Raw genomic sequence first — 19,032 nt, 5'->3', positions numbered from 1 at the left:
AAATACTTACCTTGAAAATGTCTTGTCCAGCGCTGCCATCTCAGGTGTGGGCAGCTGAAGCCGGAGCATGTCCTCTTCGTGTCCTCTCGGTGACATCGGAGTCCCAGAATGCCCTGCTCGTCACTTCCAGTGCAGGCGCGTCATCCCTGAACAGCTTCTGGGCATGTCCAGAAGCTGTTCAGCAGGGAATGATGCCCGTGCCCTGGAAGTGACGAGTGACTCCTGTGCAGGCGCATTGACTCCTGGGATCGATGACGCTCATCTCACAGGAGTCAATACAAGCAGGAAGTGATGTCGTGGGCCGCAGCCGCAGAGGGAGGAAGAGGAAGGAAGGTAAGTATATTTTCATTAATAACAAGGTAAATGAAACAAAAAAAATGTTTTAATTATCCAATTTTTTTTCAAGTTCATCTAAGCTAGCGGACATGCAAAATGACATGTTTGTTCTGGGTTAGTTACAGGAAGTATTGAAGCTAGAGTGTCAGCCTGATAACCCAGCAGCTAGAGTTTGCAGAAAAAGAAGTCAGCTATGGATTTAAACTTCCTCTTAGGATAGGTTTCCTTTAATGTAACTTTTAATGTAACTTTTAAAAATGTTTATTGGTGACAACATTTTTGTACAGTATATTATTGTGTTTCCAAGCTCAAAGGCTGTATCATTTAACACATAGTTAATCTAAATGTACAGAATCCACCCCAGGTGAGACCTTTCCAGCAAGAGGAGCTCATGAAAATGCTGGAACACACAGGACCTCAGTTCAGCTCTACAATAAAAGGCGATTGGTTGGGGCTGTACAGGTAAATGAGCTGTATTTTTTTTTTATCTAAATCTAAACGGACAGCTAAATGCACATAAAAACCTATAGGAGAGCTGTTTTACTTGCCAGAGGATTTCTGTCCATCAAGTGCTGGGATCCAGTCACACAGCACAGCCAGAAGGGCTGTTACTGTTAAGGCATATAGTGGTCTAATCTCCCCACCCACAGTCTGCTGACTGGGACAGTGAAGGAGCCACAACAGACAATGAGGTAATTCCTCAGCTCACTTTTCCCTCTCCTTCTGTCAGCTTGTTTCTTGTCAGCATATCTGACTGTGCCAGTTGCCCCCCCCCCCCCCTTTGCATCTGAGAGCTGCTGTACAGGGGGGCTACAAGTCAAATTCAAGTTATTAGATTAATGGAGTTTAGAAAATATGTAATGATTTCTTAATTTCTGCCTGGGTTCAGCTCTAAAATGTAGTGTTCTGCCGTTTTATAAGAAAATTGCAGTAGGTAAATTATGGCTTGTTTGGCATACATTATTATGTTAAAAGGCACATCGCTAAATGTTGGCAAGTGATAACTGGGTATTTAGTCTGTGGTTAAACAAGGCTAATGCACATCAACATTTTGTTTTTTGAATTTGCAACATACTAATTATAAAGCTTCTATGGAATGGATATCATGGCTGGAGATTGCTGATTCAGAAACCTCTCCATTACTTTTAAAGCACTATAGACATCATACACAGGAGGTCATTGTTGTTTGGTAAGTGCTTGTTTGTACTCTGGTGGTGGAGCACTGAATTGGACACCGCTTTTGACTGAAGTTCATCATGAATTGCTTTGAATGGATATGGAAGTGGAATTACATTATGGATTTTCAATTGCTATATTGAAAAACTAATTTTTTTTTTGCATATTTATAATTTATTATAGTTGATGTATGAAGCACATTGTTAAATGTTTGGTTGCACATTATTTATATTATATGTACCGAAAGGATGGCGCAACGTTTAGACGTTTTAATTTATCGTGTATAAGTTTGAATGCAGCTTTCCTTTTGGAGATTCATATATTTTGCATTCACATGTTTAATTGAATAGCACTAAGCACAGTGTGCTTTACACTTTGAATTTGCATACGAATTTTATACCAAGTTAATGTTTAGAGGAGCTTTGAACAGGGCCATATGGGAGCTTTGCTGTGTCTTTTTAAAAGTTTAAATTGTGAATTAAGTATAGTGTTATACGCTGCTATGGTTTCAAAATAGTGGTTCAGTGGGATAATTTAACTCTTGCCACTCTATACTTTTTAAGGTACCAAAGTGACATGTATGCTGTTGTTTTCTTGTTGATACAGTCAGGGCTTTCTTTTTGTGGCACTGACATCCAATAATGTATTTAGTTTTCTATAAAAGAATGTATATTTTTTTTCAGTTTGTTCAATGATAGCATTAAAGTGTCTGAAAAGGCTTAAACTAGAACTACTGTATAGGCAAAAACATTGTTTTTTTCTGGATAAAGATGGGGAGGGTTATAACCCCTGTCAGATTTGTTTTCACCATCGGTGTCCCTTTGCGGAGATTTCCCTTCACTTCCTGTCCCAAAACCAAACAGAAAGTTAGAGGAAAACCATGCAAATTAAGGACCAGAACTAGTGTCCCCATTGGAAAATTTCCTATGTATTAGTTTTCGGAGGACAACCCAAAATTTGGGGAATTTCTTTTACTTTCACTTTTATTGATAATGGTAGAAGGACAAATAGAGGGTGAATCTCTTTAATGGGAGCATAGACCGCAATAAAAACTGACAGGTGTTCTAATCCATCTCCACTCTATCAGAAATAAAAAAAAAAAATGTTTTGCCTTTAGTTATACTTTTAAGTTTTTTTTTTTTTTTACCTTATTGCATTCTCTGCATTAAGATAAAATAAACCTTCTATGTTCAGCTCCCCCCAACCCCTCCTTAATACTTTGCTGAGCCCGAGCGCAATCCAGCGCTGTGCCTTGGCGCTTCTCTCTCTCTTTTCTCCGGACATGGAGACTGCAGCAGAGCCATTGGCTCATTTTATTTTATTTTGCTATTTAAAAAAAACAAAAACAAATCGCATTTAAATTTGATGCAATGTACTTTCTTGTAATGTATCCTGTTTACACTTAGGCTCCTTTCACACGGCCGCTCCGTGTGAAAGGTCCGCTGCGGGACTTTTTTTTTTTTCCACGGAGCGGATGACATTTCTGTCATCCGCTCCGTGTGCCCGCATATCATCCCATCCATTTGCGGATGATATGCGGACATAATGTAAGTATATGGCACTGCGGATGTCAGCGGATGACACCGCTGACATCCGATTTTCCTTCCTTTCCGTTTTTTACACGGAAGGAAAAATGGGGTTCTGTTCCATTCGTAAAAACGGAACAGAACTGACAGGAGGAAAATCGGGTGTCAGCGGATGGTATTCCGCTGACACCCGCAGTGCCATTCACTTACATTATGTCCGCAAATCATCCGCAAACGGATTGGATGATTTGCGGACACACGGAGCGGCCGTGTGAAAGGACCCTTAAGGAAATAAAAAAGAATTAAAAGTCCTTACTTGGTTTCTGCTTCTAGAGCTACAGAGCAGATCACAGGAAAATCTTGTTATCTGGATGTAACAGCTGCAACTAATTGCAATGCAAAAAAAAATAATTCTATTATTTCTAGGAATAAACTGCTGGCTGTAATACAAAAACTGTGACCATGCATATGAGCATGTGCACAACAGGTGAAGAATGTAGAACATACTAAGTGCCAACTGTTGGTTAAAGCATATCTGAACCCCCCCTCCCATCCAAAAGAAAAATTAATAAATTGCAGCTTGCCAGTCAATGGATAAAGAGACTGCATTAGTTTTCTTGTATTATGCTTTTTCTTCTTATATTTTAATTTCATAATACTGTGAATAACACATTTCCTGTCTCTGGATGGCTACATTCACTCCTTCACTGTATCTATAGAGGGAGCCATGATTCTCACCAAAACTGGACTTCAAACATGTCTAGCTTTGTTCATTTACATTACATGTTAGAGGATAAGCAGTTTAGAGAAGGAGGATATAATTTATAGTTCAATTTACAAGAAATTACCAGGACACTGCATTTCTGGCAACATCAACAGGTATTTTTTGTAAATGCTGAAAATGTTTTAAGCCTGAAACAAAACTTGTAAGCTGCACTATATTCTATTTTTTTTCTCATTTACGTACAGCTATTTTGTGGGAAGATCCCCTCAGCTTGCAGGGGTAGCTCATTTGCTATTAGCTTCCACACTCAGATGTAGCCCCGGGTCAAATCAGTGCAAAATGTGCTCCGACTTTGGAGAACATGTCACATCAGAAATTGCACCCCATGCAGTGCAATAGAACTATTCTAATAGGAGCTTCTTGAGTCGGTCCGACTTATAAAAAGGTTCCTGCACTACTTTTGGTGTGACTTCCGCACGAATTGCATTGACATTTATTAAAGAAGTCGCGCTGGGATTCGGCTTCAAAGTCACGGTGTGTGAACCGGGCCTTTCAGTACTTATTTGTTTAGGGAGACATTGGCATATTGTAATTCTTATTTTAAGAAAAAAAACATGCTGGCCAGACAGGATGCATTTTTGTTGCTTTCCATCAGCATTGTAATCCATCATCTTCAGATTTACATGTTATACAATCAAATGAAATACAAAAAAACTATCAGCGCAAACCCAATATATGTGATAAAATAACTCAACCTCAATTCACTGTGCATATCACTTCATATCACTTTATTGGAAGCACACACATTGCTATGTGCCTTATGAACTGGATATGATTTATTGTATTTAAAGTCATCACTTTTTTATTATATTTCTGGCGCATCACATTTTGGTAGGATTTACATGTTATACACTTTTGAGTGAGACTTTGCAATCATTTGCTAAAGCTTTGTTGTGTCAGAGCCTACTTAAATGATTCATTCCGTACCTGGAGAGGCAGACCCTCACACCACACATTTGTTGGTATACTGTGCCGATCCTGCAGATCAAAGCTGAAACAGAACTTGAACATGTTGCAGTAAAATGTATATGTATTTTTAATCTGTACCTAAAGTAACCTATATAAGCCATATCCAAAACATCAAGCGCAAAGCTAAGGGACTGGCCATTTAGACTCCTTTCATCTGGCCTTTTCTCAAGGACAGACAAATCATGCCTCATTCCACACTTGTGAGGTGGCAGCCATCTTGGTAGCAGGACATCTGCTTTTTTTTTTTTTTTTGTTTACAAACTTTTATTCAGGTGGTATACTAGGACCAAAAATTGGATTTTTGCCCCCTCTTCAGCTTTCTCACCTCCAAACTTCATGTGTCTCCAAAACATTTTGCAGATTTCCATTGAGCCTTCTTGGCTTAAGATATCCTTGTCCATGTTCCTGTGGCAAAAAGGTTTTAAGGGCTTACTCAACCTTGTTTACTGTTCCCATACGCAAGTGGGGCATTTGCTTCATTTTGGATCTCAGTTTTTTTGAAAGTCTTCATTTGAACCCAGAAGTTCTGCACATATCTGTCATTCTGTGCCTTCTACAATATAAGTAATTCAAAACAAACAGGTTCTGCGCCAGAAAAATGAATCGTGAATATGTAAAAAAAAAAAATGTGTATAATGACAATATGTGTAAATAATAAGCAAACTCAATGACCTTAAATCATAAGTGCTTCCCAATATCATATATTTATTTTGACATATTCACTATTCATTTTTCTGAATATTGTGGAAGTGGATAACACTATCTGGTGGTGGCTGCCGGATATATATTTTTTTTTTATTTATTTTTTTCAAAATTTTTTTACTATTTATTTCACATAACTGCGCTGATAGCTTTTTTTGCACATTCTGTGCCTTCTGTTGACATCCCAAGCATGTGTATTTTTCCAGCACATCTATTTCCTGTGTTTTGCTGTGAAACAACTACACTGCTGGTATGTAACCTTGCCCTGTGCTGGCCCAGCTCGTATTAGTCCTGGTGTGCTCAAGTGGCATCGCCATCGTAGATTCTTAGACGACCTCCTGTTGAGCGAACAGTTGGGGAATTATTTTTTTGACAGTCTATAGTGTTACCAGTCCCTGAAGGCTCACTAGCGATTATGCCCATTGACAGGGCTGCTGTTAGAAATCATGATGCCTCATACAACGCTCCCCTTCCCCCTCAAAAAATCAAAACAATATTTTTGCTAAAAAATACAATAAAACATTATCTTACAAAATTCCTGCTAAATCTAAAGATAAAACTGTATTGAGGTCATAAATAAAGCTCTGTGTGTGCATGAGATGGAGGAATCGAGCAACTACAGACCAGTGAGTCTGACATCAATAGTAGGCAAATTAATGGAAACCCTATTAAAGGATAGAATTGTGGAACATCTTAAATCCCATGGATTGCAAGATGGAAAACAACATGGGTTTACTTCAGGGAGATCATGTCAAACAAATCTTATAGATTTTTTTGACAAGGTGACTAAAATAATAGACGGTGAAGGTGCAGTAGACGTTGCATATCTAGATTTTAGTAAGGCTTTTGACACTGTCCCACATAGAAGACTTATCAATAAACTAGTCATTGAGCATGGACTCCCATATTGTTGAGTGGATTAGGCAGTGGCTGAGTGACAGACAACAGAGGGTTGTAGTCAATGGAGAACATTCAGAACAAGGTCATGTTACCAGTGGGGTACCTCAGGGATCTGTACTGGGACCAATTTTGTTTAATATCTTCATAAGTGATATTGCAAAAGGCCTCGATGGTAAGGTTTGTCTTTTTGCTGATGACACAAAGATATGTAACAGGGTGGATGTTCCTGGAGGGAAACGCCAAATGGAAAAGGATTTAGGAAAACTAGAAGAATGGTCAGAACTCTGGCAACTGAAATTTAATGTGGATAAGTGCAAGATAATGCACCTGGGGCGTAAAAACCCAAGGGCAGAATATAGAATATTTGACACAGTCCTGACCTCAGTATCTGAGGAAAGGGATTTAGGAGTAATTATTTCAGAAGACTTAAAGGTGGGAGGACAATGTAATAGAGCAGCACGAAATGCCAGCAGAATGCTTGGATGTATAGGGAGAGGTATAAGCAGTAGAAAGAGAGAAGTGCTTATGCCGCTGTACAGAACACTGGTGAGACCTCACTTGGAGTATTGTGCGCAGTACTGGAGGCCATATCTCCAGAAGGATATAGATACTCTAGAGAGAGTTCAGAGAAGAGCTACTAAACTAGTACATGGATTGCAGGAAAAAACTTACCAGGAAAGGTTAAAGGACCTTAACATATATAGCTTGGAAGAAAGAAGAGACAGAGGGGATATGATAGGGGATATGATAGAAACTTTTAAATACATAAAGGGAATCAACTCGGTAAAGGAGGAGAGCATATTTAAAAGAAGAAAGGACACCGTTTTAAACTAGAGGGGCAAAGGTTTAAAAGTAATATGAGGAAGTATTACTTTACTGATTTGTAGGTTGTTGGTACCTCAGGCCAGTAAGAAGTGGGACTTTTAAGGCAAGTATGGAAAATACGAAAAAGTACAAGCAAAATGATAATAGTAAAATGGTATTTAATCCTTAAAACATATGTACAGTGGAGTACAGTAGCGTGAGAGGGTTATAGACCCTTGTGAAAGTGTGTAGTAGATGGAGGATTAGTGACACGTGGTAAATGGTGACTTTTAAGAGTATATCTCTATCATTCCCTGCTGTTAAGCTTGGGTTGCCTATATCCTACGCGTTTCGGCCCCTTAGGGAGCCTTTTTCAAGGTTGATAGTCACCATTTATATTATTTTCTTTAAATCCTTGTATGTTGGAGTGGCTCCCTCTTTAGCACAGCGAGAACCTATGCGGTTTCATAATTAGCCATGTTTCATATCTGGGGTAGATCATGTGAGTCTCCCCTGGTGGCTATTTTTGGTTCCGGTATATATGAAACCGGTCCCTTTCAAGGATGTCCTTGTGCCTTTAAGTGGTACAAATCTTTAATCTTGATTTTGCCAGTTATTGCAACAGTGGAGTCCCTTAAGGTTTTTGTCTCCCGCCAGATCGCAGTTTGCTTCTTCAGGTACGCCGCTCTTGGTCCTCTCTCATCCCCGTTCAAACCCGACTATACATAGGGTCATAGAGATCAAAAACCCCCTCTACAAGTATTACTTTACTGAGAGAGTAGTGGATGCATGGAATAACCTTCCTGCAGAAGTGGTAGCTGCAAATACAGTGAAGGAGTTTAAGCATGCATGGGATAGGCATAAGGCTATCCTTCATATAAGATAGGGCCAGGGACTATTCATAGGATTCAGATATATTGGGCAGACTAGATGGGCCAAATGGTTCTTATCTTCCGACACATTCTATGTTTCTATGAGATCTTGGGGCTCATTCACATAGGGGCTGTGGCTTGTAAATCAGCAATTTTTTTTTCCATTTGGATGTTACACTATGGGTTTGTATCAGCTGTACGAACACAGCCACAAGTCTGAATTTGACAGGCTAGTTGATGCAGGTCTGCGGCCTTAAACAGGACAGTGTACATTCAGGGCCATTCACCCACAGCTGCACACCTTTCTAATTAGGTCAGCAGAGGGAAGGGGGATCCTGGACTGGAGGGAGTGATCGGTGCAGCATCAGAGCATTTACTAGAACTGATCCCCTTGCAGCAGCTGAAACCTGGTGGAGAGGGGGAGGCGCCAGCTTTCAGCTATTGCAGGGGATTAGTTCCAGTAAATGCACCAATCACACCCTCCTGTCCAGGATATCCTTCCTGCTGCTTGTCAGCTGCCTGAGACCCCTGTTAACTGATGTTGCCCAGGCCCCATATAGGAGGGCCAGTATTACCACTTTTATCAGGGGCCCTGTCCATGGTTAAGATGAACATATCCTGGAGTTTGACCTTTTGCGATATGGCTTATGTTAATGGCTATCTTCAATCTCTTGAAGTACTTTGTTTGTTACCTGCAGAGTGCTCTCCAGGTCCACATCCTTGGCAAGTCTCTGAGAGCTCTTGTCCAGCTCTTGGCATCTAGATGCTCTTTCTAAATCGTTGTTCTCCTTGACAGGTCCCAAAATGCAACCTGCCATAGTTATATTGTTATACAGACTTTGGGTACATGGACTAAGGATATGTTTGAGGAACCCAATCAGTTATAAAGCACTTGGAGCTTATACTGAGTGCATTACACTATTGTGCTAATGGAATAGTGCATATTGTCCATCTAATTTCCTGTATGAGCCTCCTGTCCATTATTATGTGGCTAAAAGTAGCCTAAACCCAATCTGGGAGAACATTTTGTGCCTCTTCACTTGCTATCAGACCTCCAGGCTGCTCTTCATCCTCTCTTGAATCAGAGAGTCATTACCATTGTTGCAAAAGCAGGTTATTTTCAGGGTTGTTAAAGGAGAAGTATGGCCAAAACTTTTTTAGCCATACTCCTATGGATCACAGGAGTACAGTTCGTTCTGCATCCCTGTGACCCATTTTTCAGACGTTAGCGGGTTAAAATCCCCTGTCGGCTGAAGTCACTCAGCAGATCCAGGCTCAAGAAAGATCCGTCCATATGGTTGGGTTACACCAAGTTGCTTTCACCAGCACCTGGCTCGGCCTCTCAGCAATGCACTGAGAGCTTGAGCCAGTCCCTCCCAGCCCCTCCACAGCCCAGGGGAGAGCAGAGAGCACCTGACTGACAACCACGGCTCTCTGCTCAGAGTGGAGTGATCAGAGGTGTTTGATCGTTCAGTTCTCACTGCAGAGCCATCGGGTGAGTATGATTGATTGTTTTTTTTTTTTTTGTTTTAATCCCAAATTTCTCTTGTAAACCTGTTCATGGAACCAAAAGGGGGCATTTAACTTATGTTGGCTCTAAAAGCCTTGAATGTTTACATTTGCTTCCAAAACTCTTGCATGAAATCCACAAGGTCTGTCATTGTTTCTGTGGACCAGGGAGACTTTTTTTAGCCTCTGTGGACATCAAGGTCGCATACTTGCATGTTCCTATATTTCCAGTGTACCAATGTTATTTGCACTTTGTTGATACAACACTGCCAGTTTGTTGCCCTTTAATTTGGTCTTCAACCCTAGTATTCACCAAGGTACTGACCCCAGTACTTACCTTACTTCTGTCTCAGGGCATTTCTATTGTAGGATACCTAGACAATCTCCTGTTATAGAAAACATTGGCTCAGTTTCTATCTGACAATGTGATACAGACTATCCAGACCCATAGGTTTACCTTCAAGTGATTCTAAAGATTTTATTTTTTTATTAAATAAACATGTTCTACTGCTTTGTTCAATAGTTTTGCACAGAGCAAACACGATCCTCTTCTTTTTCGGTCCCCCGATAGCAGTCCTGGCTCCTCCTCCCTGCTGAATGCCCCTAATAGCAAGCCTATTGTCTATTTATGCACCGAACTTACTTCGGTCCCATCCCCCACTCTCCCCTCATTGGCTGCGATTGACAGCAGCGGGAGCCAATGGCTCCTGCTGTTGTGTGAGCCAGTGAGGAGAGAGAGACTGGGGAGAGCTGCTGCTCTCATGCACATCGCTGAGTGGGGATTGGGCTCAGGTAGATATAAGGGGGACTGGGGGGGGGGGGGGGGGGGCTACATAGTTAATCTGGTTAAAAAAAGACAAAAGTCCATCCAGTCCAACCAACAGAGAAAGAAAACCAATACACACAGAAAACCTATTTAATACAACAGGTGATTCATAGGAAGGCAAAAAATTCCCAATAAAGCATTATCCAATTTGCTCCAGCAGGGGGAAAAAATTCCTTCCTGATCCCCAACAGGCAATGGGGTATTCCCTGGATCAACTTGACCTTCTAAATGTTGGTATCAAGTTATATTGTGTACATTTACAAAAGAATCCAAGCCTTTCTTAAAACAATCTACTAAATGTGAATTTTTTGGGGTTTTTTCACCATCCCGTATCCGTTCCAAATTTCTACATTTTCTCCTGTTCTTTCTAAATTCTACCAGGCGAATGTTGAGGCCTTATCTGAAGTTCGCTTCGGGCAATGGATTCTTCAGGCAGTTCTTTGAGCTGTGGGCGGTACCTAGCCTTCTGTTGCTTTTTCTTTAGACTGTTATCCTTTATTGTTATGCTGCACATTCCTCTGTTGGGCTGCTATTTGAACATTCCTAGTCTAAGAATTCCTTTGTATTTCAATGAACAAGAATAAAACTGGACTTTTTGTACTCTCCATTAAATCCTTTTCTTGGAGTCCATTGAGGGACACAGGTCTCTCCCTGTGTCTATTTTTATGCTTCCGGTACTACTTTGCAAAAAACGAAAGCATGATGTTTGTGGGTGGGGGTTATCCTGTGCTGGCCAATGCTTTCTTTACTTTTATTTTGCCATTGTCCATTTCTCCTGTAGTTGGCAGTAGTGATTAAAAAAAAAAAAAAAACATGTCATACTTGCCTCCTCTGTGCAGTTGGTTTTGCACAGAACAGCCTGGATCCTCCTCTTCTCGGGTTCCTTGTTGCTGCTCCTGGCCCCTCCCTCCTATCAAGTGCCCCTACAGCAAGCAGCTTGCTATGGGGCACCAGAGCCGAGCTGCAGCTTCGTGTGTACATTCAGACATGGAGCTGCTGTTCGCTTCCCTCTCTCTCCTGATTGGCTTACTGACTTTACAGCCGTGGGAGCCAATGGTGCTGCGGCTGTATCTCAGCCAATCGCGATCTCCATGAGGGACTCGTGGACATCGCTGGAGAGAGATGGGACATATGTAAGTATTAGGGGGTGCTGGGGAGGCTGCTACACCCAGAAGGTTTTTTATCTTAATGCATAGAACTTTACAACTCCTTTAGCTCAACAGTCTCAGAATTCCTGTGTCCATCAATGGACTCCAGCAAAAAAAGATTTTATGATGAGTACAAAGATCCAATTGTTTCTTCAGAAAAATATAACATTTATAGTGTAAAGGTAATAGGTGTCTTGAGTGTCCCCACTGGGTATATTCACCCTTGCTTTCCTGGTGACCATTGTCCTCAGGATAGGAGATGATGGGAAATCCAGTTGTTTCCAGAGCAAGATGTGAAAGTAGATTTTTCCAAAGGGGACACCTTATGCGGTGACAACTGTCCAAGAGCTTAATTCCACTCTCTTTGTAGAATTCTCTCACTTCCAGCTGTGTCTCTGGGAGAGAAAGTAAAGAGAACCCTAGAAAAGTTTTGAAGAATGTACTATGCAGGAAAACATTTTAGATATATGCTTTATAATTTTCAGTGGGGAAAACAGGGGAAACCTAAAGTAATGAGATTAGGGAACACGCCGTGGTAAACATGTTAGCAGGTTTTCAGGTGATATGTTTTTACCATTGGTTCTCATACATATTAACAGGCATAAAGACCCATTGAATCTACACACATTTGTTGGTAAAATACACTGCGCTGCGTCGGATGTCACACCTGTTGAATGTGTAATGCATAGTAAAGTCATATTAAGATGAATCGGCAGTGAATGTCTTTTTATTTACCAGATAAATAATTTTCTACATCACAGTAATAAATACTCATAAACTTTTAACCAAAGTTAGAATGAATTAGGAAGTTCTTCGTTTATTATTCCAGAAAGCTGATGCTTTTTTTTTTTTTTTTCTTCTGCAGGCGTTTTTTGAAATCTCCACATTTTGATGGTTGGTATCGTCACAAACAACGTGAGATGAGAGAAAAGCTAGAAACCGCACATCTCAATGTCATTTGTGAAGCAGTGAGTATCACAGAGCAGTTTTTCTAGGCTCAGTAATTTTCAGGATAAAACCCGCTACAGTACATCATATTAAGGTTAACTGTAAATAATGACCCTTCTGCGGGACCATATATGTGTTGCACAACTGGCATTTACGTACGTGCTAGGTGTGCGGCTTTGTTTATGTATGTGTGTTCACAGGGGGAGGGGGGTCCTTTATTTTTTTAGGTTGTATTTTTTTTTTTTTAAACGTTTTTTTTATTTGATGGTATTGCTATCACAAGGGAGGTATCCTAGCATTGTGCAGGTGACAGTTCCTCTATATGGAGACATCAGGGGTCTTAGACCCATAATGTATCCTCTGCCTTAATAGATCCAGAAAGCACTCAATCTGATGTGTCCTTGAGACGATCTGCTGTCATCTGACAGCTGTAAACCCCGGAAGTATTTAAAGCAAATTGCTTCCTGGTTCGATGCATGGAAGAAAAATCAAGCATCGGATCTCTCCTCCTTACTCCCCTCTGGCCATCCTGACACATTTTTGTGGTCCTTGGCTCCCAAAAGCAGTGGGAGAGCCCAGAAACCCAGTACCACTACCGCTGTGAAAAATAAGTGATCAGATAGCTTTTCAGATGCCCTGTTTACTTTCTACATGAAAGCCAGGAGTTGGCTAATAAAACGTGAACAAGCTTGTTGTAATCATTTTAATGCCATGACATGTGGTACACATTATTGGCAATAAAGGAAATAAAAACAATGCAAGTACAGAAAAATATCTGATTTTCTTGCCAGAAATACTGTTTGCTTATTACTTTGTGTATTTTGCCTGTGCTGCACTGAAATGTTAAGCAATGCTAGTAGTAATGCCCCTTACTTCTCTTTAAAATATAGAACACCTCCATCTTTTGTTACCGAGATTACGAGAGAGGAAAGTGTTGTGTAGGCTTAATTTAGTTGTGAGCAGCCTAGGGTGACAATGCTGCTCCTCCACTATGTGTGTTAGTGACAGGACCACACAAATGTAAAGGAAAATAATCCAGAAAAAATAAAACTAATGAAGTCAAAACATCTAAACTGCAATATATTACATTTTTGCTCGTTGGTTTAGGTAACATTTAAGAAACAGCACAAGTAGTTTTCACAAACAGTTTAGCCTAATTCCTAAAATGTATAGACATATTTGTATGGTGACATATTTGTGTGTTGCTTCTGTTGTAGAACATTGGAGCATGGATCAAGAACAAATCAGAAGTAGAGATTGTAGATCTGGTATTGAAGCTAAGGGATAAATTGGTAATGTATCAAAATTCAACCATTTTACAATGAATAATAACTTTTTTAGAGCCCGAGGCAATGGGGCTTTTTATTGGTATTTGAACGGCTTGTCTCCCCATATAAGTCAAAAGGAAAAAAAACCAAAAACAAAAAAACCCTGTTCTCAACACAATGCTTAGGGAAATATTTCTTATTTTCAGTGGTCATTGGCCTCTTTCTCCTTGATTTAAGACTTTTAACACCATGGAATCTAAATCTGGTTCTCGCTGTACTTCAGAAACCGCTGTTTGAACCCATTAGCGATATTCCCAAAAGATGGTACTCTTTCTACAATAGCAAAGATTCTGCGCTAGCCCAAAGCATTAGTGTCAAAAACCTAAAACCACGAGTTGCTGTACGAATATCTTAAAAAAAGATACTAATCCAAACTATAAACCATCTACAACGCTAAAAACATACCCAGTCACTAATACAGTGATGCCATGTAAAATTACCGAATTACTTTAAAAAAAGGTTTAATAACCTTTTATAGGTTACCAGTTTAGAGTTAGGCCCCTTTCACAGGATTGGACTGATCAGGTCCGCCTGTCCGTTATTCAGACGGACTTTATCGGGCTACCCATTCTCCTCTATTGAGAGGCGTGTGTCAGCAGAGATGTGTCCGCTGACACCCATCTGTCATCCGATCCGTCAAAATCCGCTTCAAACAAACGGATGGCGATACATTCGCCATCCATCCAGTGGGTCGGATCAGATAGAATCAGATGAAAACGGACATGCTGTCCATTTTCATCCAATCTCCCCATAGAGGAGAGCGGGACTCTGACAGGTCCGTCTCTGCACAGTGAGCAGAGACGGACCTGTCATCCGTCTGCTTAGCGGGGATCAACGGAGCGATCCCCGCTAAGCTAGAGGAGTCTGCCGAGTGGATCCGCCCTGTGAGAAAGGGGCCTTACACAGGAGGTCTGGTGCTAGAAATATTGCTCTCACTCTGATGTTCACTGTGATACCTCTCGTGTGGACTAATCACTGTTCACATATGTGTATGGGCAGGGCCACTAATGAGGGGGTACCACCAGTCCTCTTGTACATGGCTAAATTTGTCAGGGGGGCCCGCGCAGCAGAGGGAAAAGGATGTGGACAGAGAGGGTAATCAGTGTGGGGGGGGCAGGGAATTAATGGAACAGATCTCCCTTCAGCAGTTAAAAGCCGGTGGGGGAGAGAGGAGAAAAATCAGGCTTTCAGTTAATGCAAGGGGATCTGTTCCAGTAATTCCAGCCACCGCTCATTTTCCCCCTGCTGCCCAGTCCCCCCGCTGTGCGCCTGCTATGCTGCGTGCCCCTTTCCCCCCACAGCGCTGTTGGCTTCCCTCCTCTCCCTCAGGCAGCACACGTGGCACACAGGAGGATGTTTTAGGACAGAGGGCAGGGGAAGAGGCTGGTAAATGTCATGGTTACAGATCCTTTCCTAAAGGAACACTGTGTGTGATCAGTCATGATCATTCACTGTGTTCTTACATAACTGCAGCCTTGGTCCTGATATTGCTGTTTGTCTGAGGAAGCACGGGTGCATCCTAAGATCAGGAAGTGGATACAAATATTTCTTCCTCCTACCTATTATGTATAAAAAAAAAGGTCTGGGTTCTTGAATGTTTTGTATCTGAGTTTTAAGTGAAAGCGAATAGAAAACAAAGCCAATTGGGCATACCCTGGCTTGAAAGGTACATTGCACAAAAACAATGGTAAATACAACATTGTCAAACTTAGTAAATGCACTTGGGTCCACTGGAAAAAAAAAATGAAAGTACATAGAGAGGATGCCGGTTTAATTTCTAATATTTAGCAAAAGGTCCAAGAGATATCAGCCAGTATAGTCTTGCCCTTAAAGAAACCAGTTAAAGTAGGGTAAAGCATTCAGCTCAGAAAAAGTAAAGAAGGGGAAAAATAATATACTTTTGTTCGTCTCCAATTTAAAAAGGATAATCATTTAGGCCGGGATCTCAGACAATGCATTTGTAGATACTGATTCAAGCAAAGGGTCCCACACCTTTTTATGAAACTTTTTTTGAGCAACCTCTGGATAAGGTAATTGGCCTTATAAAGTCAAACAGAATTACCCATAGCTTTCCCGAAATCTAAATTAGGGGACTTCCATCGTAACACAGTTGCTTTCCTGGCAGAAAACAAAAGGGGACCCAAAAGGGTTCTAAGGTACTCTGGTAAACGCCAGAGGGTCAACCAACCCCAGCAGGCAAACCTCCACATGCAGCAGAACCTATATGTTGGTTATGCAGGAAATAAAGGTTAGATGGGTGAACCAAAAGGTTTGTATATGAGAAAATGCCCAGAACATGTGGATGTAGTCTGCCCAGGCCACCAAAATACGTCCAAAAGGTAGAAGGCACAGAAGGGTAAATCTTTAACACACTAATATCCAGGGTAATGGATCAATAAAAATTTCAAAGTTTATTAAAACATCACTTTTAATCTTTTGTGAGCGCTTGATTGTCTGCCTTAGAGCAATTTATTTAATGTTTTTGTAAATCCCATGCAACCTCAGAGTAAGGTAAATCCTATGTAGAATCTTGAATTGTATTAATCTGTCCTTTGCAGAGACCAACTGAAAAAATGGGTATTCCCAAATACACTATATTACTAAAAGTATTGGGACGCCTGCCTTTACACTCATATGAACTTTAATGGCATCCCAGTCTTAGTCCGTAGGGTTCAATATTGAGTTGGCCCACCGTTTGCAGTGATAACAACTCTTCTGGGAAGGCTGTCCACAAGGTTTAGGAGAGTGTCTATGGGAATGTTTGACCATTCTTCCAGTAGCGTATTTGTGAGGTCAGGCACTGATGTTGAACGAGAAAGTTTGGCTCGCAGTCTCCGCTCAAATTCATCCCAAAGGTGTTCTATCGGGTTGATGTTAGGCTGTGCAGGCTAGTCAAGTTCTTTCACCCCAAACTCGCTCATCCATGTTTTTATGCACCTTACTTTGTTCACTGGTGCACAGTCCTGTTGGAACAGGAAGGGGCTGTCCCCAAACTGTTCCCACAGAGTTTGGGAGCATGAAATTGTCCAAAATGTCTTGGTATGCTGACACCTTCAGAGTTCCCTTCACTGCAACTTAGGGATCAAGCGCTAAAAAACAACCCCACACCATAATCCCAATCCTCCACCAAATAACTTGGACCAGTGCACAAAGCAAGGTCCATAAAGACATGGATGAGCGAGTTTGGGGTGGAGGAACTTGACTGGCCTGCACAGTGTCCTTACCCCAAGCCGATAGAACACCTTTGTGATGAATTAGAGGGGAGACTGCGAGTCAGGCCTTCTTATCCACATCAGTGCCTGTCCTCACAAATGAGCTTCTGGAAGAATGGTCAAACATTTCCATAGATACTCCTAAACCTTGTGGACAGCCTTCCCAGAAGAGTTGAAGCTGTTATTGCTGCAAAGGGTGGGCCAACACAATATTGAACCCCTATGAACTAAGAATGGGATTCCATTAAAGTTCATGTGCGTGCAAACGCAGGCATCCCAATACTCTTGGTAATATAGTGTATCTTCCCAATATTCTTCGTCCAGCTGTGAAACATCCACTTGCCATTTACAATGCAGGGCATCAAGCCCATCCTGAACAGAAATGAGTAGAGCCTTATAGATATTAGATAAGGGCTTGGTTAGAGGTATATCTCTTAGGATAGATTCTAGCTCTGTAGTATGGAAGGCATGACCGAGTTGCAGTAATCAGAATAGGTAGGAATTTGAATTTGGAAGATCAAATTGCGGTTTTAATCCCCATCAATTGACTTTAATTTACATCCTCGCAGAATTATTTGATACCCTGGGTCTCCATTCAGTTAGGTCAGGGATGGAGAGGAATTCTGAGAGCAAAAGAGAGGTTTGAAGAGACATATAAGGGTTGGACAAAAATATGGACAGACAAGGTAAAATAACAAAATTGTTACCTAATATGGTGTTGGACCGCCTTGGCCTTCCAAGACAGCCTGAATTCTCCTGGGAATTGACAAATTTTATCCTGGGTCACAATCCTGCACAATGTCCTTTTTGTCTCTTTCGGGCAGTTGACCCTGTCCACTGCGCTTATGCTTATTAGATTACCTTTTCCTTTAAGCTGTGTATGCCGTCATAACCTTTGATACTGTATTTCGCAACACCGCAAATAAATTGGCAACTTTAGTCAGAGGCACCAGATAAGCAGGCACCAACAACAATGGGATGATGGTGTTAGGAGATTCATGCCCCCCATTGATTGATTTCAATGGTGGGTTTTGTGATCGGTCAAAAAAGGTCAGCTGATTGGGAATGTTATGAAAGTTTTGGGGGGGGTCACAAACATTTAGCTGAATGGGAATCTTCTGGAAGTTCTGGGGACGGGTCCTCTTGGATAAGTAATTTAGGGTCAATTGACCCCACAGAACATTCCAGAAATTTCCAGGACCCCTATTCAAGCAGGAGGCTGAGGGGGGTCTTTGCCAGAGGGATATTTTAAGAGTGCCCCACTGATTTTGTTCACAGCTTTAAAGTGTTTATTGATTAAAATAGTTGTGGTGAATTGTTTATATTTGTGAAAACCAGTAAACAAGACCACCACCAATTATTATTTCCAGTTTGGTGTGTTTAGTGTTCTTTGAATATTTGGAGTTTATGCTGCCTACCATCCAATGTTACATCAAATCTGCTTTCAATGCAAAACATGTCATCATTTTCACCCCTGCAGATCATGTAGTGTTTCCATATTTTGTCCAACCCCTGTATGCCCAACGGTGGTAGGCCCTGTAGGGTGCATTGCCATCCAGGCTTGAAGAACAGGCTTCATTAAGTGCAGTCAGTGGACTTTGGTAGGGGGAATTTCTTATAGTGTTATAGGACCCTGGGCAAGCAACTTCCATGGCCACAGAGGCATTGGAATCGTCAGACATCAGCCAGTTAAGAACTGAGTGTAAAGGCCCGTACACACGTGCCGATTGTCGGCCGAAAATAGTCGGCCGCCGAACGATCGGCCGATTTTCGGCTTGTTAGTATGATGCTTCCGACAGCGCACTTTCGGTCGAAAAGAATCTGTCGTGCAAGCATTAAAATTTTTGTTGGCCAACACCAGAACGGCCGATTGTTCGCCAGTCAGTACAGAATTCGGCCGACAGACAGCAGATTTGCAAGACTGGGCATGCTCAGAAATGAAAAAAGACAAGGAAAGTTAACCATCACATGACATCACTTCTGCAGTCGGCT

General features: G+C 41.3%; 1 protein-coding gene across 1 annotated transcript in view; it reads left to right on the top strand.

The window, feature by feature from the left end:
* The window catches only part of DENND6B (DENN domain containing 6B), a 92,891-nt gene that overhangs the window by 69,276 nt on the left and 4,583 nt on the right, over positions 1–19,032 (top strand). The window contains exons 17-19 of the mRNA XM_082254951.1: positions 689–798; positions 12,418–12,520; positions 13,718–13,792. Of these exons, the coding sequence (XP_082111077.1) occupies positions 689–798; positions 12,418–12,520; positions 13,718–13,792 (288 nt within the window). The remainder of the gene's footprint in view (positions 1–688; positions 799–12,417; positions 12,521–13,717; positions 13,793–19,032) is intronic.

Source organism: Pelophylax lessonae, assembly GCF_965119305.1.
Source record: "Pelophylax lessonae genome assembly, chromosome: 4".
Lineage (NCBI taxonomy): Eukaryota > Metazoa > Chordata > Amphibia > Anura > Ranidae > Pelophylax > Pelophylax lessonae.
The sequence above is the reverse complement of the archived record's forward strand: the minus strand, read 5'-3'. Positions and strand labels throughout refer to the sequence as shown.